The sequence below is a fragment of the Lottia gigantea genome (assembly GCF_000327385.1).
Source record: "Lottia gigantea unplaced genomic scaffold LOTGIsca_7, whole genome shotgun sequence".
In the NCBI taxonomy this organism is placed as follows: Eukaryota; Metazoa; Mollusca; class Gastropoda; family Lottiidae; genus Lottia; species Lottia gigantea.
Window position 1 is genome coordinate 1,047,694 of NW_008710370.1, and position 27,706 is coordinate 1,075,399.

Below are 27,706 nucleotides of genomic sequence, written 5' to 3' on the forward strand. Positions count from 1 at the left end.
AATGAGCAAAATTTTGGCATTTGATTTGTAACAGAATAGAAAATATGAAATTTGTTCTGAAACTTTATGAGAATTTTTTAAATTTTTAATCTGAAATCTTTGCATTTGCAACCTTTTCTACTTAAAACATTACTTCGTTTCATGTGCTGATTTTCTACAATCCTACGACAAGATGTGTTTTGAACATAACCAGAAATTCAAAAAAAGTATAAAACAATGACAACAATATAAAAGCCAAACTGCAATCAGAAATCAGAAAAAAACCCTCAAAACTCAAATTCCACGCAACCTAATCTGAACATGCGAAAAAAGGGTTCAGAAATAGTACAGTGAAGAATGTGCATGCAAATTTGACAAAGGAATAGAATGATTCAAAGAAATCCAAATAACACTGCATAAACACAACTATCACAATCATGCAATTTCCTTTGAAAATTTCTCAATTTGGAAGAAAAATGTGCTGTGAATTTATCAGAAAGCAATCTTCGGAATTGGAATCGTATTGCTAATTTTGAGTCATCAACTATAAGACTAGAATATCATAATTAGTGTCATTTCCTGATTTGAGACAAATTCAAAGCTGACATAAGCTTATGATGGATTAATTTCAAACTTGGATAATCTCAATTTCGGGGCAACTATATCTAATTTTGGAATGATTTTTTTCAGACTATTTGAAAGGTTCCAAAATTTTAGGTCAGGAACAAGAAATGTGAATGTCAAAACATTTTTTCAAAAGACATCTCAGACATTTTTGGGTTTTTCTTTTGGAACCTGATCTGATACACCATTGACATTCTTTTCATGAACACTTTCGGATTTAGGTGTAGGATTACTAACTAATTTTCTTTGAATTAAATTCTCAGTTGTAGGTTTTGAAGCTTTTGAAGCAGCTGGTATGACTTCTCTTTTTTTCTCTGTGTTTGGGGTTGTTGAATCTGGCACGTTAGATTTTCCATTCTCTGAATGTTTTCTCTGTGTTTCTGAGGTGGCTCCCTCTCTTTTATCACCTTCAGAACTGCCATCTTCTTCCTCCTCCGATGAAGAGTCATTATTTTTAGAAGCATCTGGAATATATAGGCATCAATCAAGAAAGCTCTGTGTGCAGAATTGGTTGTTGATTTGATGTCTGAGGCTCAACCATGATTCATATGAGACCCAAAGATAAACATAAAATAATAGAAATATTTATGGACAGCTTAAGGTATTGAAAGTACTTGCCTTGATATATTTTTCAACATACACTACTCTCAAAAGTTTTGCACCACTCTTACTTTTCAGGTTTATTTTGCATCTTTACAGATACAATGACGTCTGAGAAAGAAAGAACTGACTGCATGTTCACATATGTTCTAGATAATCCTTTTTAACAGATAGCAAAACCCTCTGAGCAATGCTTTCTTTCTTATTATCATTACCTATGTTAAAGATGGGTCAACTAAAGAAGACTTCAAAATCTTGACATATTTATTGGGTGATGTCTAACAATGGTTGTCATGGGTTCTTATCTCTGTTGGCATGTGACATTGATTTTTCACTTCCATTTATGAACAACAATTCAATGTAAAACCTTTAATTTGTTTAGTTTAAAAAGACAAAATCTTAACAATAACAGTAAATTATATACGGTGTTGATCTATTTTCGTTTTAACAGTTACATTGCCTTTGTTAGCAGCAGTCATATGATCACACTGTTTAATAATACCCACCCACCCTTCTAACTATTATGTTGTGTGTTTGTAAATCAAATAAGTGTATTTGTATGTTGTTGAGGAATTGTGCATTGATATATTATGTATTGCCCAAGTAGTATTGATATTTTATAAAATATCTGGATTGCCCAAACCTGTGTTTTTGTTATTCTTCGATTGAAAAATAAGAATTTGAAGAAAGAAACCTCTCAGCATTGATCTTTCCCGGATTATCCGTACCCATTTACAGCTGGGTTGACTGGGATTATGAGTGATAAGTTATTCACTGGACTTCTGATAATCAGAAACTGACAGTAGTAATACAGACAGAGGTTTAAGCCATTAATAATATTTACCTCAGAATAATTTCCTGCTAAAACTTAATAAGTCTATTGAAGGAAATTTGATTTAGATTGAAACCTTTAATTAATTTTTGAGATACTCGGAATAGACTTGATCGAAATCAAATTCATTTGAAAAGTCATGATGGATCATCATAAGACTCACTGACAGATGGACAGACATACATAGATAACAACAATACAAATTGCCAAAAAGAGACGTTGGCATATAAAAAGGTGCAAAACTTTTTGAGTAGTAACTATATTGTCAAATATAAAAAAGCGTGTGTACTAAAAAACCCAAATTAAAACATCTGATAACACCAAATTCCTTGAATTTTGAATCTTGAGTCTCCATCTGAAAAATGTGAGATAACACGAATAAATTGTTAGTTAGTTTGTGCTTATCATAAAAATCTCTTACCTGGGGAATATTTTTTTCTCTGCATTACTGGTGTAGGAAATTCTAATTTAGGAGCATTAGGTTTCTGTTTTCTTGCAGTATTAAAGGTAAAACAATAACAACATCGGAAACCTACAAACAATTGAAAGTTTGAAATTCATCATTGTTTTCAAGAAAAGAGACCAATTAGTTAAAAATTATGTCATTACAAATGAAACCTACTTTTCTGCACCTAATGGGCTTATGAAGACAAACAATGCCAAGCAGTGTTCAATGAGGAATTGAGTCTTTCCTATTGCAACTATCAATATCTTTAACATGCACAGCCTGTTGCACACAGGGCCTCAGTTTTATTGTCCATCTGAAAGACTAAACACTTTTTACATGATTGTTTCTCCGCTCTGAATCACTCACAGGGAAAATTGGGTTAAAAAACCTGACCTATGCCTTAGAAAACTGTTAATTTGCATGTTGCATGTCATATGATCATCATCACTGTTGCATTGTATCCACTGTAAAAGTCTTACACGGTCATAAGATGAAAAACTCACTCAAATATTCAAATTCTTCTTTCAAGGCCATTCCATTATGTGATGAACACTGTCTACATATTAAAGCAAATCTGTTTTGTGGTCCATCCCCAAATAAATAGTCCACTGCTTTATCAAATGATGACCTCTCTCTTGGTAGTAAAGATCTTGGTAACGGTGGGCCAGGAGGACGTTCTAAAAAAAAAAGAAGGTTTTTACAATTTACTTTCTAGTAACATTTTTAAGTTATTTATGTCATATGTAGCTATAGAGATTTGCATACAATATCAGATTTCTCTATTAATTACAGCTCAAAATATTTTTTTCTGTAGATTGCTTCACTCATTTTCAAATTTGATAAAATTGACCAGTCAAATTCTCTGTTTCTTAAATGTAAAGACTGTCAAATCGTATATCACAAATACAGGTTTTGACATGATCTTATTAACCCGTATTTAACTAAGCCCACTACGCTTCGTTTTGGGAGCGTGGAAATGAGATTGGTGGCATTCAAATCTGGCAAATCAGATCGGTTAAACAGAAATGAGGTCATGTAAACAAAACACAACACCGCCTGTTTGAAGAAATTAGAACACATTCTTTCCAAGTTTGATTTGACCATATTTATCTATGAATATATAATTTTTCTCACGTGCGTTACTACGGCCCCGAGGAAGTTTTATGAATGGGGGTGTGGTTTGGACATAATGAGCCCTGTCCAAGTTTTGTAATTATTGTACAGATATCTATAAACAAGAACAGTCTGTCAATTTTAACAAGAGATTTGATAGGTTTGCATAAATTGTGAATCCAAAAGATCATTTGATCAAAGCACGACTAAAACGTAATAAAAGTAGAACTTTCTAAAATCACTGAATAATTGCATAAATCTGCTGGGGAAAAAGCTATCAAAAGACTGGTCTGCGAATTGAAAATATTAATATCTAAAAGAAAATAAATAGGAACCATTACCAAAGCTTCTTCAAAATACAATTCACCCATTACCAAAGAGCTAAATAACCCAAAATTTCCAAAAAATCCCTGACAACCCCTACAACTTTCATCACAGAAACTAAGTAGAATTCTCTGATAGAGTTAATAGCAAGCCAGTATTTAACATTTTAAGGAACCACAGCATATTGTTATGTATGCAGAAGCTTGTTAGAAAAAGTGATATCCAAAATATGCTACAGACTAATCAAAATTAGACCAAACTTTCGTTCCATTATTTGTTAACTTTTACTATTGATGTATGTGTACCCACTTCAATTAGGGTCTAAAGACAGCCTTCTTGAACATTGATGACATTGCCAGCAAATTAAATTCCTGCCCTCTCCAATGCTGGGATTTTGTACCACAAACAAAAAGTGTATTCTATAAAGCATTAGCCACTGAATACACCTTTTGATTGGTCACAAATTCTAGCAAAGAGAGCAGGAATTTGATTGGCTGGTGATGTCATCATATAGAGGAATGTTAAAGAAGGCCGTCTTTAGACCCTGATTTAAGTAACTATATTAAAAAAAGCTAATAAAAAAAAGCGGAAGAAATGTTTGGTCTTATTTCTATTAGACTGAATATGTTATAACTTGAATTTCAGAAATAAAATTCACCATATCTCATCCACATTTGACTACCATTTTGACTATAGTGTTGTTGTTGTAAGGGTGTTCGTTGTATAATTGGTGGGGATCGTGGTCGGAACTGTAGTTGTGTTGGGGTATGACTTGGTGTCTGGGGTCTGATAATCAGCCTATTGACTGGTATTGGTGTCTGTCTCTGACGCAAATTTGGAGTCGAGCTTGAACCAGGCGCCTGCAGAGGAGCTGTAAGAAAATAGATAGAAAATATTCCAAATACCAAAACAAACAAAAAGCAGGAAATAAATCTAACGAGCTAATAGATAGGTTCCATTTTTTAAAGAAGTAATTATCCTCTTGGATAATATCTAAGTGTATTTAAGTGTCTTTTCAACATGTGTCAACATTAAAGGGGCATTCTGGGTTGTTTTTTTTTGTTGGTCGAAAAATTGTTTTGCTTAACCCTTTGAACCCTGAGTGTAAATGAAATACAACGTCATATACCCTGAACTCCAAGTAATAAAAGTAAAAGTGTATGACGTTAACGTTGTATGACGTCACTTAGCAACGGCCGGTATACCGGCTGGTCGGGTATATATTTTATGTTAGTGTTTGACCGGTATACCGGCCGCTAGGGTTGGAAGGGTTAAATTCATGAAAACTATACACCAAAATCTAGAGAATTGTGTCACCTGACTTATTTGGGTTTTTTAATAAAAATAATATCCAGTCATTAGATTTTTAATTCTAAAACTATTTCAAGGCTTGCATTAATTTGTTATGCATTTAGAGGGTGTTAGAAAATAACTGTGCAGATTTTAGAAAAAGAATATGTTTAAACTAAGCAAAAGAAACGCTTAATTGTAGAGAAATATGTCATTTATGTATTCTAAAGCTTTCAACTTAAAATATTGGGTTTTTATGATGCCCAACACCAAATCTACACTAATATTTTCAGATATAATTTACCACGTTTTTGATAATGGAAATTTTGCATACTGCCCCTCTAACTTTAAAATAAATATTTTTTTTCAATGGAACTTATCTGCAGCTCAAAAAAAAAATTAAACTAAACTAAAACATTAAAAACCCTAAAATAGAGAAAATCCATTGTTCCTGTAGAAGCTACTGCACCCATTTCTTTTCATAAATTAACATAAAAGGCTACCCCTATGGATGCAAATAATCAATGAAAATGCAGACCTAGATCTTTTTTTTTTCATTTTCAACAGTCATCAAGAAAGGGATGATTATTCCAATGAAACTATTTTGAATACTAAAGTTCGGTAGGAGTCTTAAACTAATTACCCTTAAACCACTAAGCTAATATTCCCATCAATAGATAAATAATAACTGTTAAATTACTATACCTGAAAGTTTTGGTGAGGTTGGTGATGATGCTGGTTTCTGTAAATAAAATGTCATCATAATAAAATAGTAATAATTATACAAATAAATTAAAATAATAAAATCTGTACAAGAAAGACAATGACGTCAATCAAAGTCTCATCCAAAGCATGGCAAAATCAGGTAGCATAGTAGGGGACTCCTCCAAAGAGAAGTACCATCAGGGGTTTCGAAAAGAGTAAGCTTAGTCTGCTTAACAAGCGACAACTATACAAATAAATACAAAAAAATTACAATAATCTCGTCTATTTTCATATCAATTTTCAGAAATGTTCCTGATTATGAACTGCCACTGCGAAATATAATTTGAAGCATAAACTTTTAAGTGGGAAATTTGAAAAGAAAAAAAAAACAACTATATCCACAATAGAGGCCAGGTGGTTGTGTGCTAATTTGCTATTTAGAATAAGGGTTGCAACTCAGCTGATTCTGAATTTCATTAGGCTTATCTAAAAATTTCATGAAAAGTTTGCTATTCCCTGATCTTAATCATCATTAATCTAGATAAATCTTTGTAGTTTGAATGCCTCATACTGTTAAAATAAAATATGTATTTTATCTTACCTCAAGTTGTTTAAATCTGGCTGGATCAAACTTTTCTAAAATTTCTCTCGCTTTTTTATAGGTTTCATTTTCAATCACATCTTCTAACTATATGGAATAGAGAAATATTACATCAATGATTCTAAAGAGGTTTTCTACATTTATTTTTAGGGACACGGATAGCATCAATTTGCACCATTTTGTGATTGATGACATCATAAAACGCTTAGTTTTTCTGGAATTACATGAACTATAAGACGTTTGAAAGAAAATTGGAATGGTGCAGATTGATGATATCACGGTCCCTGTTACACATAGAATTTTAGAAAACTTTCTTATAATCCCTTTAATAACATTCCCTTATGATTCAATATAAAAACACAGCAGTATACTTAATTTTGAGGATATCTAAATAGTACTAAATATAATATAAATCTAGCTTGTATTTTGACCATTGTTATTTATTCTACTCCAAAAACAAATAGACTACTCTTGTTTACTCTTGTTTAGAATGTTTTCAATCATCTGCAGATATGCACAAATTTGCTAAACTATACAAATAATTTAACAATTCTCTTATTTTTATCTTAAAGAGATGGATTTGTAGGTATTTCTTTTTCTATTTCTATATATGTCTTTTCTATATAGTATATTATGACATTTTAACATATAAACGCAGATAATTCTGGAAACACATGGATTTGAAGGATCAAATTATGAAGGTGTCCCTTGATCGGTTTAGCTAAAGGTATTCAATTGTGAGACTAATCCTAAAGTATGATTGGTTAAATGGATGGTGAGATTGAGAGCAAATGTAGATATTTGAATTTCCATTCAACTGCACTAAATCTAAAAAAGGTTTTTACATGAATTTAGGCATGGATATATTAAATTATATCTGTAGCCTTTCGTTTAAATGGGAAATGCAACAACTTGACATTCAATTTTATAATAAATGGTTCACTTACAATTTGTTTCTTTTTTTCTCTTATTTCAACTAGGGCAATATCTGAAATAAATAATATTATCTTACAATCAAGCTATATGAAGGTCAACCAGTATGACATTTTATTAAGTAAAAATAAAAATTCAGATCCTGTTTTAGTGAACTTATAATTCTACACAATTATTTTGCTCATACGCCTAAATTAACCTCTATTTACGAAACTAGTTATCCTGATGAGGACTGTTTATCTGATACATATGTCGGCAAAGTTCTAGTTAATTAGGTATGATATAAGTTATATTTACCAGTATTTGATGTTCTTTTAACATAATGCCAGTGTAGAAGCTTCTTTAATAACCATACACTGAATAATAAACAGTACCCAATACAATGTATATTTTTATTATTAGTTAGAAAATTACTTCAAAAGCATCAAGCATATACATGTATTGACGGTGACATGTTTTCTCATAACTATAGCTTTAAACTTTAATCCCAGTTTAAATTAATTCACACATAAGCTTATAGTTACTGTCTCAAATAAAACATGGTTCTTGGAAGTATCAAAACAGCTAAGTATCCTTTAAAGCAGCCCACAAAATCTGCTCAAATTTAGGTGTGAATAGGAACATAGCTCTAGGATGTGCTAGGTTCTTATCTTCTAACATGGATTCTAGGACATCCTAGAGGTAAGATCGAGAATATGTGGCCAGGAGTTGTGATATTATATACAGGAGTTGTGATATCAAATACAAGAGTCATGCGCTATCAAATACAAGAATGATATCAAATGTGATATCAAATACAGAAGTTATATATCAAATTCAGAAGCTGTGATATCAAATACAGCAGTTTTGATATCAAGTGCAGGAGTTGTGATATCAAATGCAGGAAATGTGATATCCAATACTGGATTTAACTGAGTTTTGAGAATACAGAATTTATAATATAATACATCCTCATATCAAAATGTAAATACCAGTTTTGCAAACAACAAAGAAGATAGCTTGCCAGGCAAGGTAACATAAGCCCACTATCAGCTGTCAGAAATGATAACAAATTCTTGAAATTACTAATTTCAAGCTTTACTATGGTCTCATACCAAGTTTCATCAAGATCAGATCAAAAATGTAGTCTCTATCAGGTCTACAAGCCAAATTAGATGCATTGAATTAATTCAAGGGTCATAACTCCAAAACCATTCATCCAATTATTACCATTTTTAAATTGACATCTCATCAATTTATACATGCATACTAAGTTTCATTGAGATCAGATAAAAACTGCACCCTGTATCATGACTACATGCCAAACATGAAGCGTTTTTACTAAGTCAAGGGCAATACCAAGACCAAATTTAAACTTGACTGAGATCTCATCAATATATACATGCATACCAAGTTTAATCAAAATCGGTAAAAACTTAGTTTATATTGTGCCCACAAGCCAAATTTGACGTGTTTTTACTAAGTCAAGGGCAATTCATCAGATGATTACCAATTTCGAACTTGACTGAGTTCTTATCAATATCTGCAAGCATATTAAGTTTCATCAAGATAGGTTTAAAAATGTTAGCCTTTATCATGCATACAAGCCAAATTCAACGCGTTTTTAAGTCAATGGCAATAACTCTGAAATCTTTCATCCGATTATTACCAATTTTGAACTTGACAGAGATCTCATCAATATATACATGCATACTAAGTTTCATCAAGATCAGATAAAAACTGTGGCCTCTACAATAAATGTGGACGGACCGACAGGGGCGACGGCAATATACGTCCACATTTCCATGTGGGCGTATAAAAAAAATGTACTGTAAAAATTAAACTTACAGAACAGGAAAGATTAAGAGTAAACTACAGGGTATAACTCTGTCTCTCCATTTGACAGGAAAATAGAAGATAAAGAATATAACAGCCACTATGATATATAGTATTATAGAATACATAACTAAACTAGCTATAAACTTCTTCTGATTCTCTTGATTCTTCCTTCTATATTTCTGTAAAGTGCCTATTTCCTACAATTAAATAATGTGAGCTAAATCTTCAGCTACCATTGAAATGATGATGAATATCACTTGATATGTGGTGTACAGTTTTTTGACAGAACAGAAATGAAATATATTCAAAACCTTCATGGTATGTAGTTTACTTATTATTTTTGTCTCTCCACCATGTCTGACTTTGAATCAGCTGTTTAATCCAGACTACGATGGTAAAAAGTTTAAGCTTTATTCTGTTTCTATTCTATTTAAGCTTACATCTCCAAAGGTTCCAAGACCAATCTGCTTGAAAGACATAAATAGAACTTTCCAAATTGTTATTTAAGGCTTTCAAAGTTTCAATGAGAAGATTCAAAATTTGGCAAGTTAAATTCAATAAGAAAATTTACCTTATCAATATCTTCTAACACTTCTATTGTTGTCTTTTGACGCTAAAACAAAAAAAATTGCATCAGGATTAGATAAATAAATTTTTACAAAAAACATGCTGTATAACCGTTAGTTATCAGCATTCATGTTAGATTTGCTGGTTTAGATTACCGGTAAGCTAAAATTTGACTACTTTTGTCTCTGACAATGTTGTATGTTTGTGGCTGGCTATGGAAACCTGTCAACTTTGTGCTGTCTTAAAACTCAGTTTCCTCAAAATGTCCCTAATGCTTAAGCTCATGCAGTTAAGCAAACATCATTTGCTTAGCCAGCTGGTAACAGCTGGAAAAGACGACCTGGGTATCCAAAGCAGAAAACAGATTTGATGCCTAAATTCAATTGTAAGTTCTCTATTTAACAAATAATTTATATTGTCATCACTTCTAGTGGTGATAACACTGTTAACGTTATTGCACGCAATCATTGCCAGACAAGTCAACTAAACACAGTAACAGTAGGGCCTACTTTGTATCACATATGGGTCATAACTGCAATAGAGTTGCAAATCAAATACCCTTCATTTCTTTTTATAGAACAACATCATATAATAAGTTCTTTGCTATTATTTGGAACTGTCACTGTTTGTCAGTAAGGTAAGACAAGCCATGTGGAATGACCGAAGTTTGGCCTATTCGACACCACTATTACTACTACCAGCATTGACAACTGACAACACATTGACTGTTGAGTGAATGGAGTGTGCCAAAATAGAGGCAGTTAGTCAGCTGTTTTCTGATGCGATTTTCCAAAAATCATATTCAGTATGGAACTCACCCTAAATCTTGAAATTAAGACCCCCATGGTTTATTTACTATGTTGAGCGAAAGTTTTGCCACAAAACACGAAAGATAACTAAACCGGAGGTATTCCCGACTCGATTGATGAAATATACAACTTCCTTTCATCGAGATGTTTCGTAACGATTCATGTTGGGATGTTACGTAACTCGCTATAGTAGTGCCGATGGCCTTTTTTTCTTTGCCAAGAAGCATCATTGACGAGCGAACATTATCTCATCACGTGAAATCCATACAATCATCCACTTCTTCTTTTGTATTAAACACGGGTCAAATACTTTTTTGTTTTTTTAGATGCCTATACTAGAGCTTGCGTATAAAATATGTTAACCTTTAATAGGCCTTTCAATTTTTGAATGTGATAATATCAAGAATATGTGCATATGAGAGAGTAAATGGCAACCTACCATGGCTTTTCCTTTTAAATCGTAAACGCTTTTACGGACAATGGATGTATGTTCTTAATAAACTAATGGAAAGTGCCGATCTAAGCCTAGTATGGTTTTTAAATCTGATTCGATTACGTCTCAAAAGCATTTTATCCTGATATATACGATAATCAAGCAAATGTGAAGTTTACTCCAGTCTCAAAACAGAACCATGTCTCCTCATATTAATCCATTAAGTCACAAAATTATATCGAAGCCTGTCTGTTTTGTTAGGGATTTTTTTTTATTTAAAAAAAAGGGGGAGGGGGGGGGGGGGCTGTCTTGACACCGGACACACATTGATTAATCTGATTCTTGACCCAATGCACTCTGTTGCGCTTGAAATCACCACATATGTTTAAAAATACTTTTTGGGGGTTATCATTTTTTTCCGAGCTACTGTTAGATCAGATTGAAAGTTCAAGAGTCTAGCTATCCTGGTCTACATTTCCATTTAAATGATGTAGTCTTGAATATCCAACCACTTAAAAACTTTATAGTATATAATATTTTCTGCAATCTCTATTCTTTCAATGTCCAAAACGAGTGGTCATGGGCAAGCATAATAGGCGTACATGTCACATGGCCATATGAAAAAAGAAGATTTCTTCAAGAATAGATTTATTGTCAACTGTGACTTGTGTGGTAATAACAAGATAATAAATACATCTCTTCACATAAACCATGTACAAAAAGCTTTTCAAATTCTTAAAAACTAACTTTCATACATAAAATGTTTCTCAACCAGGCCTAATTTACTATGTAATATCTAGCAGATTTCATTTTCAAAGGCTTTAATCAAAACATAAGATGAATTTCTCTGCAAATTATTGCTTAGTAAAATTATAAAAAAATTCACCTTATATTGACACATAATCAATAAATAATTTTAGTTTAAGAAAACTCAAAGAATCTATTAATAAAATCAGTGACCATCATATGAAATGAAACTTGTCTTTAAGTATGAATATAACAATTGAAAATAAAGCAAAATAGTTCAGCAGACGGCTAGACATTTTGTTTCAGAAAGCAAATCTTAAAATGAAATTATCAGCATGAAATATTGGCATTATGTATTGAAGGTTAAAATACCACAGTTGAAACACAATGTAACAATTTTTTAACAATAAAATTAATTATTTCATTTTTACATTAATTTGTCAGGTTTAAAATCAAAGATATTTACAAAATAAATTAATTACAGAAAAGATAAGAAAGCTAACAATAGTTTCAATTTGCAAACATTATTTTAGCTTATTGATTTAACATAAACAAACACATGATTAGAACGTGATAATTGTCTAGAAAACACAAAATATAAATGTACAATATATGAAGTATAATGGAACTATTTCTTAAAACAAAAATATCTATACAACCCATTATTGATTATTGCTGAATATTCGATTTTTCATTACATTATCAGACAAAATTTTCAAATTATTTAAAGCTTGCAAGAAAAATTTGTTAAACCTTTTAGACAGGCAAAAAATGTATCCACTATTAGATGGACAAATAAAATTTGGATAAGCATTCATATACAAACTATTTGATGGGATTCTATAGTTTGCTAAACAAAGTTCAATTTTAGCTGTAGGCATCCCTTTTCAAATCCAACTTCAGATTCTTTAGGGATTTAAAATTCTCAATCAAAAACAATTTTGTAAATCCTTCAAAGCTAATTTCTCAAATAAGTACATATATTTGAGTCACCGCCTTTCTTAAATTAACTTGACTAGAGCATACTCATTCACGAGCTTTCTCCTTTTTTTAATTCCAATGCAATAACATTATAGCTTAGTTTATTCATATCTGCCTTCATACAGATATAATGCTTATTTAACAAACAATATATATGACAAAATCACAGGCACTTGACACACTGGAGATCATTAGTCATAAATAATCATATAACTAAATTACATTATTGTACATATAACACAGGTTATACATATTCTCTATGTAACACATTGAAAATGTCATGGACATACAATGATATTTGCATTTACTTAATTTGGTTGATCGTTTGCAATATTAATGCTGTAAGGTCTTCTAATGAAATACTAATAAGCATACAGTAAAGGTCTAGCCTATAACGGCAATTCATTCATCATACGAATTCATTACTTAAGTAATATGTTATTTTCTAGTTCATACTAACACATATAGTCATGACCAAAACTTTTCCATTTTTTAATGTTTTGATAAATTCAGCCTAACATTAAGTGTCAACGTCTACAAACATTAAAATCTACATTGCATAAAGAGTTCAGTATTGACTCTAATCAACTAAAATCAAATAAATTATCACAAATCTTTGTACAAAATCACAAGATAAATCTTAAGCACTATTATCATGACAGAGATCAAATTGGTCTTTGCAATCGAGGGATCAGAATGACCTGACCCTGGGGAGACGGTAAGGATGATATCATTTGAGGTAATGGCTGAAGGCCTTGTAATCCTGGCATGGCATGTAGTCCTGGTAGACCATGAATACCAGGTAAGCCGTGCATACCAGGCATTGCAAAACCACCATGAAGTCCAGGTATTGCATGCATAGCTCCTGGTAAGCCAAACTGAGACTGAGCAAGGCCAATATTTTGTAAGGAAGGAGAAAGAATAGGAAGATGACCTCCTAAAGCTGGAGATGACAAAGAAACTGGACTGGTAAGAGCATGGGATCCTAGGGTGGTTTGAGGTAAGGCGTAAACAGGAGCTCCAGCTTGAACTGGTAATCCACCACCTAATGAATTAGGAAGAAGAATCTGTGGTTGTGCTGCTATAAGTTGACCAGATGGAGTAATTGAAAGTTGACCTGTTGGAGCTAAAGACAATTGTCCTGAAGGTGAGAAAGATAATTGTCCTGGTAGCTGCTGAGGCAGTAATATAGTTTGTTGTTGAAGCATAGGACTTTGTGCAGTGGGTAATGCTAAAAGCGAAGAAGCAGATTCTTCATCTATTTGTGATATCAGTTCAGCTTCAATTTGGTTCTCATCAGTTTCCATCTTGTCTTCTTCCTCTTCTTCTTCTTCTTCTTCTGACACCTCTTCACCCCTTTCTTGCTGTTCTTGGCGACGTAATTTCTTTGCATGTTTCTGAGCTTGTTTTTGAAGTTTCTTATACTGTTCAGCTTGTTCAGGTGGTATAAATATTGGCTGCATTGGCTCAACCTCTGGTTTCTTTGGTGGTGGTGGTGGTTGCGGTGAAGGTGACCTGGGTGGTGGTAAAGGTGGGGGAGACTTAGATTGATCAGGCATACGAGGACCAATGAACGGAGGTGGCATTCTACCTCCATGGAAAGGAGGAGGTGGACCATTCATGTGTGGTGGTGGCATCATTCTGTTGTACGGCATCGGACCTCTTGGTGGCCGCATCATACCTCTCGGACCTCTTGGACTTTGATCTGGATATTTCTGTTCATACTGACTAGGAGGTGGTTCAGAAGTAGTAGGAGATGTTTCAGTTGCTATCTTGGGAGGGGGTGGTGGTGGTGGAGGTGCAAAAACTGCTTTCAGGCTTCCAGTCACATTTGGAATTTGTGGTTCTTCTGATGATTTCTCCTCTGCTGTAGGAGGTAATGGTATATCATCCATTTCCTTATCATCATCCTTGGACTCTCCATTTTCAGATACACCAATAGGAAGAGGAATTTCTCCAGGATCCACACCCTCATCTTTTTCTTCTCCCTCATTTACATCTGTTTCTTTTGTTGTGCTCTTCTCTGCTAACTTCTTCAATTTTTCTGTGGATCTACTTCTGGACCTTGAACTAGAATACCTCTTGGAACGTTCATAAGATCTACTCCGTGATCTAGAGTAGCTGGAGTTTCTACTACTATAGGAATGAGTTCTACCTCTCGAGTAGGATCTTCGACCATTTTTTCTTCTGGATCGAGATCTAGAATCGGATCGCGATCTTGATCTGGAAGAAGATCTACTGTATCTAGAATCATAAGAATAGTAAGACCGAGATCTACTTCTTGAACTGCTTCTACTATATGAACGTGATCTGGTTCTATGTCTAGATCTACTTCTACTATATTCCTCAGTGTCTGAAGAGTAACTGTAATCACTGGAGGGTGACTTTCTGCCTCTTCTTTTTTCTCTTGATCGAGACAGTCTTGATTGTTTAGCACCTTTTGCTGAATCTTTGATGTTTGACTCATCATTATCCTCACTGTCGCTAGTATCCCATTTACCTTTATTTCCTACTTCCTTTTTAGATTCGTACAATCCTTCCATCTTACTCCAAGTGTCTTCTGCTTTGGGGGTTGCCTTATCTTGATTCAAAGACTTCTGTGTCTTAGGAGTCATTTCCTCAGAAGCAAGACTTCTTTTAGAATTAGAACCCTTTGTGACTGCCACTGAGCCATCTGGAGTCTTGTCTACACTTTTGGTGCTGTTAGCCACTGGTGGGGTTTGTTTGTTAACTGGAGTTTTAGCCTTTGCTGGACTTTTAGATAAAGGCTGTTGTTTGAATTGTGTTAAATTGTTTGGTTTCTCAGGGTTTTCTGTAGGAAAATCTTCTGAGGTTTTAACATCACCACCTGATGCTGGACCATGATGCCTTTTTCGTTTCCTTTTCTTAAAGAGACTTACTTCAGCTTCCTTGTCAGAGAGATGTTCGCCTTTCTCCTCTGTGCCATGCTTTCTTTTATGTCTTTTCTTTTCAACTTTTTCATCTGGTATTTCTCCCACTTCTGCATGTCCGCCTTTCTTGGCATGACTATGTCTCCTTTTGTGTTTTCTTCTTTTATGTTTCTTTGGTTTTGAAGCTTCAACATCTTTGCCTTCCTCCTTTTCAGTTTTAGAGGAAGATCTTTTCTTCTTCTTTTTGTTTGATTTTGTTTCTCCATCTGCTAATGGTAAAGAATGTTTATGCTTCTTTTTCTTTTTCTTTCTGTGTTTTTTATGCTTAGTGACAACCTCTATTCCTAATTCATTAACTGTTACCCTAGTTGACTTCTTTCTTTTATGTTTCTTTTTCTTTGTGGTTTCTTGAAGAACAATTTCATCTTTGAGCTCCTCTATCACACTAGCAGCTTCTTGAACAATTTCATTCTCCATCGTTCCATGATCCTGAGGAACTGATTCTGTATTGGTCTTGCTCTCATTGGGCATTGGAACATCATTAGCTACATTAACACTAGTTTCAGTCTTGCTGGGCATTCTAAAAAGCATACTAAAATCAAATGATAAGGGATTACAACTATAATTAATAACTGGTGTAGTTATGGTTTGTTTAATCATACCAGCTGGCCAATCTAGTTCTTTCGTTCCACCCTTGTTCATTATTTTCACAAAGTCAAACATGCTTTTTTCTTCCAACTTTTTAGCAGACTCATCTGTTAATTGTCCATTGGGAATAGTTAATTTTTTGTCACTAGAATGGTCTTCAGCACTGAATGCTGCACTTAATGGTGCTGTGGGAACAACAGTCATGGTGGCTTTCTTGTTGAAGCTAAATGATACAGATTCTCGACCACCATCGTTTTCTTTTCCATTATCTTCTTTCAACAACCTATAATGATAGTAACAGCTGATTAAAAAGTATGGACAAGATTGTGTTTGAGATTAACAGCTGAAGACATACATTGACGGATAATTTGCAAGGTCAGCAGAGGTCAATTCAACTATTCTTCCTTAGTGCAAAAGGAATATGCTCATCCTTGGACTACAGATTTTTATGTTATATACAGATGAAATCTGTTTCAGTCAAAAATGGAATAATGATAAGAAGAGAAATTGAGGTATTAGATGTGCTATCCTTTCTACATGTTGGGCTTGAACTTCTAGGTCAACAGAATCAATGCAGTCAATAACATGTAAATGAGTCAACTATAAGGGCAAATATGTATGGACTATATGGAAAAGTGTCCACTTGACAGTCAATCTGAAATATGGCAATTCAAATTTTACTCAATATACATACTGCTTTATTTCTCCACTCTTTGGTCTAACTGGTACCTTCTCTGTTGTAAATATAACCTAAAAATAACAAGCACAATTGGCTAATTAATTTCTAAAATTACCACAATAATTAATGGTATCATTTGATTTTACCAATATATATGATCCAAATTAATGGTTTAAGCACTTAAGACATTACATGTATTATATACAATGTTAACTTTCCAAGGATTATAATAGATAGCCCGACAAATCTAGCCATAACAATTCCTCATTTGTAATATACAGGTTGTGATAACGGCACATTTCACAATAACACTTTGTATGGGATTTGAGCACTCCGATACTATTTCTTATAGCTACTTTTTGAGAATTTGTATAACTTTTGGTATCTTTACAAAGCTGGACCAATAACCAGGTATCCTACAATTTCCTACAATACAGCTCACTAGGATGGAAAATGATCAAAGATGTTTTTACCTTGGCTGGTATTGGAATATTTTTCAATTCTTCAGCATCATCAATAGGTGGTAAAGGAATAGCATCAGCACCTTCACTAGATAATTGTGGTTGTGGTGGAAGTGGTATATTTCCAGGACCCTCAATCTACAATGGTAATTACAAGATTTTTAAGATTTGATGGAAAATACAAAAACGGCATAAAATATAAGATAGGCATTGTTACTGGAATTCAGAATCCAATTTCTTCTGCCTCTTATGGCCAATGAAGGGTGTGACGATTAAAATTGTGTTATGATAGAAGAATTAATCTGTAGATTTCCAACCGAAACAAACTTCACCATGCAGAACATAGCCTTTAAGATGGCCTGAACCCATTGCTTAAAAGCCTTTTAATTGACCTTGTCTACAGAGGCTATTGAATCTGATTAGTTGACGTTGGTGTGAACATCAATTAAAAGTAGAGCTTCCGTGTGTATCAATAAATCAATAATTATGAAAATTTCTTGTCATTTGTTGCTGTTGTAAACAAGTCCTTTGCTTAATTGTAGTTATCTCCCTTGATGTAAGTTGTAAGCGTCACAACAGAAAATTCAATAGAGAGTCCCAGACTATATTTTCTTCGTAGACAGAAATAGTCTGATTGTCAGAGACAATAGAATTGCAGACTTAAAAATTGGCAAGCAAGCACTTACACAAGCTTTTTTTAGAAAATATATTGGTTTACCTGTTCAGTTTTCTCATTTCCATCTTTTTCTTCTTCATCACCAGAGCTAGTTCTAGGTTTTCCTGAAAAACACCAATAATAATGAATACTTCAGAAGACAAATTACACAATATAATTTGATCAACACATACCTTTGGCTAAATTAAAAGGGAAGAAGAAACAATGTCAGACAAAAATGATATCAAACCAATGGAAATTTTTGCAAGCATTGACTGCAGTACATACACTGAACTGCATACTATAACAGGCTGCCTCTAAAGGTACTTGTTATATCTTTTACACTAATTCTCAGATAGCCTTGAACTAACAAGAATCCAAATAAAATACCAATCTAGGTCACAAACTTTACCGATGAGGAAATATTTCAAATATTTTGTGCACTAGGAATACATTAAATTTTTAAGGAAAATTGACAGTTTTTCCTTATATAAAATCTATATACTAAAAAGTTGTATCATTATTTAGGTGTTTATATTAACATGAGATAAGATTTCGTTCCATTGTTGTTTTATATTTGAATTCCTGTTAGAGTAATATCTACCAAACCACAAGCTCAAGATTATTATCCTGCTTTCAAACAAATATTGAAAATAAAACATGCCGAAAATAAAAGAGTGGCTAGAATGAATGGATGTATATATATATATTTTAAATTGTTATAATACATAATGCATCTCAATTTGGCTTTGAAAAAATATTTACAGAAATTTTAACAGTTTACCATTGGAGAGTTTTTGAAGAAAAACAAAAAAAAACCTTAACAAAGATGCAAGGGCAACAGATGTGTAACAAAAAAAATTCTGAAAAAATTTGCTTCTTCTTGGTTGAGATGTCATGATATGTATTATAGATCAGTATGTTATGAATTGTTTTGAAATGTTACTGGAATTACATAGGAAACCATTTTTCACTTCTTTTAAAACAAACTATGGGAGATTTGGTATCAAATTTTTATAAGCATAAACAATGTACGCTATTTGAATATGCATGTCATGTTCACCCTTCAAAATCATCTGATGTCACTCTGCAATTTGTCAGCTATTCATTGTCTATAAGAGACATTTCGTATTTGGTTTCTAAAGATTTGATTACCAATTAGGCTTAAGGTTTCCTTTTTGTTAAATTTGTTTGCCATAGTTGGAAGTAAAAGAAGTGAGAAAAATGTAGCTTTGGAGTAGGGTGTTATGAGACACAAATACAAGTCTAACTACAAATACAAATAGAGGTGCAACAAAAAACCAAAAAAAAAAAAAAAAAAAAAAAAACACAACTACCATGCAGCTATTTATAATAAATAGAAAAATAGACATTTATTTCATACACTGAACAATTTGTTTAATACATAGAACAGCTACAAACCAGCCTTTTAAAGTACTAAAAAACTTGGCTTTCAATTGTTTTTTTTTTATTGGAAACTGGCCCAATTGAGTGGAAAGTAACTTACATTTTTGTGAATAATAAGTGAATCTGTAATATCATAATGGAGAGTTTTAGTTCAATCTATACTATAACTATGTATGGGATACACTTTCTTTTTCAAATATTCATTTATATAAAAATCTCTTCATACATGTATAACTAACATTTTGTTTAAAAGATAACATAGTGTAGAAGGAAATATTGAATTATTTTCATATGAATAGAGAAAATTATTCAAAGGCTTATCAGTTATTTGAGCTTTCAAATAGGTCATTGAATAAATTAGCATATCTTAACCATATTGACATTTGATATTGAATAAATAAGTGAAGAATGGAAAAGAAATGTTAGTTGTCTAAAATAATAAAAATGCAAAACAATCACCTTTTCTTGAGATGGCAAGGTATCCCCCTTTGTGATATAGAAAAATAAAGTGTTTATAGAAACTTATAAAAGTTACACTAGAAGGAGAACATGCATTAATGAACAATGTCTGGGTTTATATGCAGACAATTTTTGATTCCATCAATTCATTAGTTGTCAGTGGGTGATTCCAATGATTAAAGAAAATATTATCTAAAAATATTTGAAAAAGCCACAACACTCAGTACGTCTACAATTGAAGGTCATATTTCTAACAAATACTGCACATCATAAAATGATTCATACTAAATTTCTAGAAATTAACATGACGAGTCTTGTAAATGAGATCATATTAGGGGAAGTCTCCATAAAAGTATTTGCGGTGCCAGCATTAACCAAAAAGTAAATCTGGAGAAAAGCCCATCAATCATTAGAATACTGTTAATCATATCATAATAATCTTTACTCTTCACTATATTGTGATAAAAATTCTTTAAGTGAACAAAATAACAATTGTTTCTATATTGTGCAGTGGAGAAAGTTATCTTGGTTAATTTAACAATCATGCTACATATAATATAATATACTATAATTTAAAAAGCTAGGATCATTTACATGTTAAGAAGCAAGAAAGTCCTTATAGTTTCAAATTGTTTTGCTTAAGTATATTCAGATTTCAGAGGCACAATTCCTATAGATAATGCATTATGTGTGAACCTTCTAATTTGTATCAATGTTTGAACAAAGCCAGAAAAAACGATTCCTACTTCCTACTTGTTCATTGGGCTCCTGACAGATACTGAAACCCTTTGAACATATTGCGTCACTCTTTGCATTAGCCCTTACAAAGTGTCATCACACATTATCAGGGCATCATCTTCAGCTCTGAATGGTCTCAAAATGTTAAATTTCATCTAAACATTAAGGTAGAAGCTTATCTTTCAACAACAAGGTACTCCCTGATCAGATATATATATATATATAGAGTCACAAATGAAGCCGAAGACTCTTCAAAGACAGAAATATTGGTCTGCTACTTAAAGGGTTAGATGGTGGATTCAGAGATACAGAGCTGAAGATATTGGACATTCAGTGTTCAAAGGGTTAAGACCGCTATTGTAGGGTTGGTTGGTATTCAAATACGGCCAAATATATCTAGATATATCGCTGTTAAAAAAAAATTGCAACCGAAACCTATGGAAATTCATTCCAAATGAAAATTTGATAAACAAGAAAACTTTTGATATGCATAAGTTGACATGCCGCAAAAAATGAAATGAAATGACTATGTACTGATGGCCAATACCAACCAACCCTAACGGTATGTTAATGATGTAGTAAGTAGTAAAATAGTAATAAACCATGCTAACTTCCACAACCTACCTCCACATTCATTGACAATAATCAGAGGGAAAATAAGGACATTAATAAATAGTTGGCAAGCTGTGCACTAATATTTAAATATATTTCAAATAGGTATATTGACTATTGACTGACTGTACTCGATTGGAAGGATGTTATAGTTTCTTCATGATTTATAGATGTTAATAAACTAACTAATCCATCACCAATACCTTACCCCTTTCATTGAATACATTATACATAAAATCAAGCTTCATTTTGTAATGATATTGATCCATTACAATCATTGAAAAAAATCATTTAAAGAAAAGCACACACACAATATAAACTGTTAAAAACATGAATCAAAGACATTTTCTTCCCTTTTTTTGTAGATAAAAGGCATTGACAGTCTCCTTTGCTCAATTCCAAGACATCTGATCGTCTTCAGTTCCATAATTCCAAAAAGAAACCAAGGAAATAGTGTCTCATTCATAATGATTGGATATTTCATACTAATTTGGGTAAAATCACATTATTACAAATCCAAATTAAAACACTATTTCAGTTGATTTCTTTTAGATTTGTGGAATTTACAGAGGGCAGAATTACAGGAAAAGTGCAAATTGAAGCTGTTAATGACCTCAATCTACATTGAAACAGAAAATATCTCTATAATTAATTCATTATTATGCTTTTGTGTAATGCTTCGAGTGAATGGCATGAAATATGACAACTACTGAGTCATACATTAATATTCATTCTATTATAATCATAAGTTAGCTCTGATAATTGATTGAAAAATAACCTCAGTTTTATTTGCAATCACAGAATATCTTCAAAAATATCAATTTCACTGTGATCATCAAAATATTCTTAACAGAAATATAAGAAATGTGATCATCAGAAAATTCTAAACATATATATAATCTAATTGTGATCATCAGAATATTCTGAACATATAAAAGTTTTATTGTGATCATCAGATCGGTCTGAATGGAATATATGTTTCATTGCGAACATTACAATATCTGATAGAGAACTAGAATCTTTGACCTTTACAAATAAGATCATCATCTGGAGAAGGAATTTATAAAAGAAATTGAAAATGATTTAATAAATAGCATACAATGGTTACATTTAACAATCAAAGTAAAATACATTGAAAGGGAAAGTTGTTGAAGATTTGAAGATAAAAAAATATAAAATATTGATCATGCTAAGAGTTATGTCCCTCAAGTTTTAATTTGTTTATATTTTGTTAGAGTTAGTATCTAAAATGAAATGATTGTTAGAATCTCAAAACTGGTATTTTTCAAATCTATGAGTGTTTTCAATTACGTCTATGCAGAAAAATCTGAGAAAAATAATCAAGCTAAAATGAAATGAAGTTTTAGTGATTTGTGATAAAGTAAAAGATAACTATTTGGTGCAAGCGATCAACAATGGACTGGTAATTTTCGTTGAAACATATCTAATCCAAGGTTTAATCCGACCAACAAAAAATTAAATTTGAGTTCAGAGTTTCGAGAAAACAAACAACTTGATCTTTGTTAAGAACAATAGCCTACATTAAGCTGATCTAACTTCATAATATAGTATATTTTTTGAAACATTAGCAAACCAAATTTATGGTTAATGAAAAAAGCATGAAGAAGGATTATGGATAGATAATTTCTAAAGATACAACAACCCAAACAGCATTCTGACATTAGCTACAAAGAGTATACCAGTAATATTCTAGAAAGAAACTTGACATTTGGGACTAGCTTAGAAGCTGTGCAGCAAAACTAAAAAAAAAGAGCTAACAAACTGCATGGCCAAGATGATGCAAGTTAGTGGCAAGAGCTTACAAAAATAGGTAGGAAAGGGTTAAAATATGATTCTCTCTCCAACATGAACATAATAAACAATACAATGCCATAAACCTGATTATTAGAGGGTTTCACTTCAGCTACAACTGCTGTAGTACCTGTTGTTTGATGGAAATAATAAGCAAACAATGAGCTGAGTGAAACAAAGACCAACTTGATTAATTAAATCATAACCTCATTCCAACATATTTAAGAATATTTCAAATCAAGTTCACCTTGATTACTAAATACCTGACCAGGTGATAATAAATATAAATATATAGATATTGTTGTTTGCTGGCAAGTTTCTTCAATATTGACTTACTATCATATTTGGTGCCAACATTTTCTCACATGGTCTTGTCTCTGAATAACGAAAATGACAGAAATACCTGTGATAATGTGGCGCCAAAATGATTATTTGTAACAAGTTTGCTTTATTTCTATAAATAACACATCATGCAAATTCCATCCCCAAGCAGAAAATTAAACTAATGAGTAACTTTTAACATAAATATAGTTCATAAATGAAAAAGTATGATATGACAATTAACCTTTCATTTGAAATTTCAAAAACCTTTTTAAAAGTGATCCTTTATTTGTTAACATCTTATAAGCATTTATTCTAGATTATACTATAACCTATTTATGTTTGTTATAATAAAAAGGACTTTGGAATTTACCTTACTCTCCATAATAAAACATTCATATATAATTCTGAGAAACTTACTAGTATAATAAATGATTTACATTTTAAAGAACTAACACTTTTAGAAGAAAACATTTAAAATATGAAACTTTATCTGTTGAAAAATTAAGACAAAACATTACCAGGACCAATTCAATGCACTGCTAATATATTGAGGGCACACACATTGCACCGTACAAAACATGATATACTTTACCTGATTTGAGATGATGTAGTGTTTTTCACCTTCAATATAGAAGAATTAAGACTTTATGTGGAGATCTGACAAAGTTATTGTATTAATATTGTTGAATAGCCAGAAATTATAATGTAAGTAAAAACCTATCTAAATTACTTTGAGAAAGCAGAATGGCTTACCTTGACTTTATTTTGATCTACTTTGAAAAATAATAGTGAGCATTTCTTGTGAAAATTTCATTAAAAATTCATATTAAATGTTTTATTCCTGAATCATTTAGAATCAAATGTTGATAAAAATTATAATTTAAACTAAATCTTGTGATACAGGTGTAGAAAATTTGTAGTATGTCTTTTTTTTTTCAATTGTTTAAAACAAATATGTAGGAAAACAATAAGACTTTAGTCAATAATATGATGTTGTGAATGGCAAGTGTTTGTAAAAAGATACTTGTTTCAAGCCAAAACAAACAATAACACATCAGAGCTGCTCACGATCAATTGAAAATGTCTTTTCAACTAAATTTTAACACCACATCACAAGATTTGTAATGGTAAAGTATGAGGACAGAGAGAGTGATAGTAAAAAAAAGGAAAAGTTCATGTTTTTTGCATGTAAATAAACAAAACTAAGAAGAGATTATATTTATCAGTGCAAACTTGTTTATTTGTAAGCGTGCAGTTTTTATTATATTGAGAAAGTGTTAATAAACAACATTGAAACCCAGCAAACTTGTTACAAAATTCTACACCATAATATACCGGCTTATAAATGTTGATATCTTAATTTACTACAAATTGGTATCAAAATCTTTTTTAAATTTTAGCATATTTAGGATCAAAAGCATCACTCTGAAATCAATTGGAGTCAAAACACAAAGCTTTGAAAATTTAGAACTTTTCATGGCATTAGCCCACTGAAACACATTACTTACAATCCACCGAATTCTCACGCATCTTTCACATATACAACTTGTAAGATTACAATTTCAAGGAACTTTGCCAGCAATCAACATACAGGGGCAAATAACTGTTTTTTTCCTAATGACAATTAATTGAAATGTAAAGTAATGTATTGACAGCTATTGAAGATAAGAAAAGAACATGCGTACCTCCAGTTAACCCATCTCTTGGTGAAGTTGATTTTGGTGGAAGAAGTTGTACTACTGATGACTTCATCTCTTCAAATTTCTAGCTAGAATAAAGGCATTTATTTCAGCAAAATTGACTCCTGATGCATTATACTAGTAAAGAAGCAAACAGCCACAGATTTTTACTCAAGATCTATTCCCTCTCCATTTTCTAATAACTAGTTTAATTCCTATTTCAACTGTTTTATTTTTCTCTGAATAAGCTTACAATATGCTAACCAATTTTGTATTTCAATGCACTTAATATATAGAAAGCTCAGCACTGATAATGATCACATTACATCAAACACTTCTAGACTATCAGTTTTAAAGTGTAAAAAAGAAGGAAATAAAAGGAGATTAGACGAATGAGAGTTGTCTGGAGTTAGTCCTAACAATAAATACTTGATGACTATAAAACAGGTAGGTATGTAAAATATTCATGGTCTACTAAAATAACAACCAATTATCTTACTAGTACCAAATCAATATCAAATCATGGAAATTGTGAGCCTACTAATACTACTGATCAGTCATATACAACAACAACAGCTGTCAATAATCAGTATCAAAATTTAGATATTAATCAGAAAATCTGATATTTTCATGCTTGCAGAAGCTAAACCTTGTATTTCTCACATAATGCTCTATTGATTTCAATGTCTGTGTCTACACTTGACAACTCACTTGCAAATACATGTGAAATATCTGTACACTTATGGTCAGCTTTGAATATCCAGGGTCTTTTCTGAACACAAATAAGAGAGATGAAGGTCTGTTTGTGTGTTAACCATGTAATAGTTATTGCAGAAAATTAGACAGGTCTTTAAGCCTCGACTGCATCAAGGATAATAACGGCTTGGAAACCTAACTATGACAATATTTTGCAATGCTTTGGAGAACCAGTACGTTCCTTTTGAAATTCTCGAAATCTGAAAATATTCAATTTCAATGCTGACAATATACATCCATTATAGAGATTCTGAGATAGCTGTGTAAAAGGATTGGGATAGCTCTTTCAGCTGATAAAGCATCCATAAAAATAACAGTCAGATACCAGGAGTAATGAAAATTTAATACTTTTTAAAAGAGCTATCCAAATGCAGAAACTTAAGTAGACTTACCTCAAAGCTCTTATGGTTGTTCTTTAAAACTCAAACTATTTATGGTTTCCAAATATTTCATCCATGTTATTATTTATAAATGTCTTCTGTCTCTTCCAAAATATATCTTCTTCTTTATTGGCTGTAAATGGTTTCTGAAATATTGAACACAATCAAATATAGAAATTATTTACTGGTACAGGTACCAAAAAAAAAAATATTCACACTTTTGTCAAATTATTTTTAAATGACATACAGGTAATAGAATGACTGTCTGAATGTTAAACTTATAAATTTAGGGGAAAATCGTGTTTTATTGAAACCTCTCAGCCTTAAATTTCTGTCTTATCCTAAACGGTCTACTACTTCTTTGTCGGTTTCCATCGAAATCAACCAAGGTCATGTAATATTGACATTTCAAGCTATCACATATCACTCTCCTGCCAATCAGAATCACTTTTATCACAGTGTCTGCCGGCTCATAATTTCATAGGTGATATCGCTTTACTTTGGGTTTTGCTATCCCACAATTCATAGTCTTATATATAGACACGGATTCTTCATAATACACTGTGATTGGTTGAAATAAATGTCAACTGTACAAGATCTTGGTATAATATTTTTAGATTACCCATAGAGATCAACGAAAAATAATAACCAGGACAGCATATCCCAGCCATTGTGCGCCAGTACTTTGTCAGGATTGTCACATGGACATGGGATTCTTGTGTTATATGTTAAAGCCCGTGATTTTGGCCTACAATTGTTTGTAAACTAAAAACCAAAAGATAAGTATGATGCATGCATGACTGGTTAACAGATAGTCACAATATAGCCTTATGAACTTAAATGCATAAGCAATTAGTCCCAAAAGTTTCTAGTTGGCTACATCTTCAGACTATGTTGACATTGGAATGTTATCATGGCGTGACAATATAGAGGTAAAAGTAAAGAGGCCAGTCCAAGAATACACCAGGAACCATTCACTTCATAAGCTTATATTATATAGTCCTACCAAGCTAGATAGCATTTCCAAAGTAACCAAAGATTTGTTGTTCCAAGAATGGAATGTGGTGGCTCAATCTAGCTGTAGGCTATCACATTTATGATTTCTCGGCTATTTCAATACTTTAAATATTCGAGGTTTGCAACAAGATCAAGCAAGTTCCCGTCTTAAACCTACCAGCCAGGGCAGCAGATCGCAGATAAATAAATACACTTATCTTGTGTCTTATGAGTTATATGTACTCTTCCGACATATTTACACAAAATAATTCATATAAAGATGCACATTGCAAACCATTATTCAACCCAAATAATAAAACAGAGAAAACTGTGCTTGGAAATATCCGAAATATATGTTTTTACCTGGTATTTCACCTATAATGTCGTAAAAAGTTTACCATACTA

At 32.2% G+C, this 27,706-nt stretch overlaps 2 protein-coding genes across 2 annotated transcripts; both read right to left on the reverse strand.

The window, feature by feature from the left end:
• Positions 1-744: 744 nt before the first annotated feature.
• LOTGIDRAFT_229442 (hypothetical protein) lies at positions 745-10,728 on the reverse strand (the record flags this gene model as incomplete). Its single annotated transcript, XM_009065437.1, has 11 exons — positions 10,653-10,728; positions 9,839-9,880; positions 9,277-9,464; positions 7,747-7,805; positions 7,464-7,504; positions 6,517-6,603; positions 5,916-5,952; positions 4,579-4,791; positions 2,987-3,160; positions 2,457-2,567; positions 745-1,067 (listed from the first exon to the last, which is right to left on the reverse strand). Exons 1-11 carry the CDS (start codon positions 10,677-10,679, stop codon positions 745-747), a joined length of 1,302 nt encoding a protein of 433 aa, XP_009063685.1. The 5' UTR covers positions 10,680-10,728.
• Positions 10,729-11,707: 979 nt separating this feature from the next.
• Positions 11,708-25,242, reverse strand: LOTGIDRAFT_229443 (hypothetical protein; the record flags this gene model as incomplete). The annotated part of the gene is made up of 5 exons (XM_009065438.1): positions 11,708-16,626; positions 17,038-17,093; positions 17,496-17,621; positions 18,202-18,263; positions 25,176-25,242. 5 exons carry the CDS (start codon positions 25,240-25,242, stop codon positions 13,470-13,472), a joined length of 3,468 nt encoding a protein of 1,155 aa, XP_009063686.1. The 3' UTR covers positions 11,708-13,469.
• Between the last annotated feature and the right edge of the window lie 2,464 nt (positions 25,243-27,706).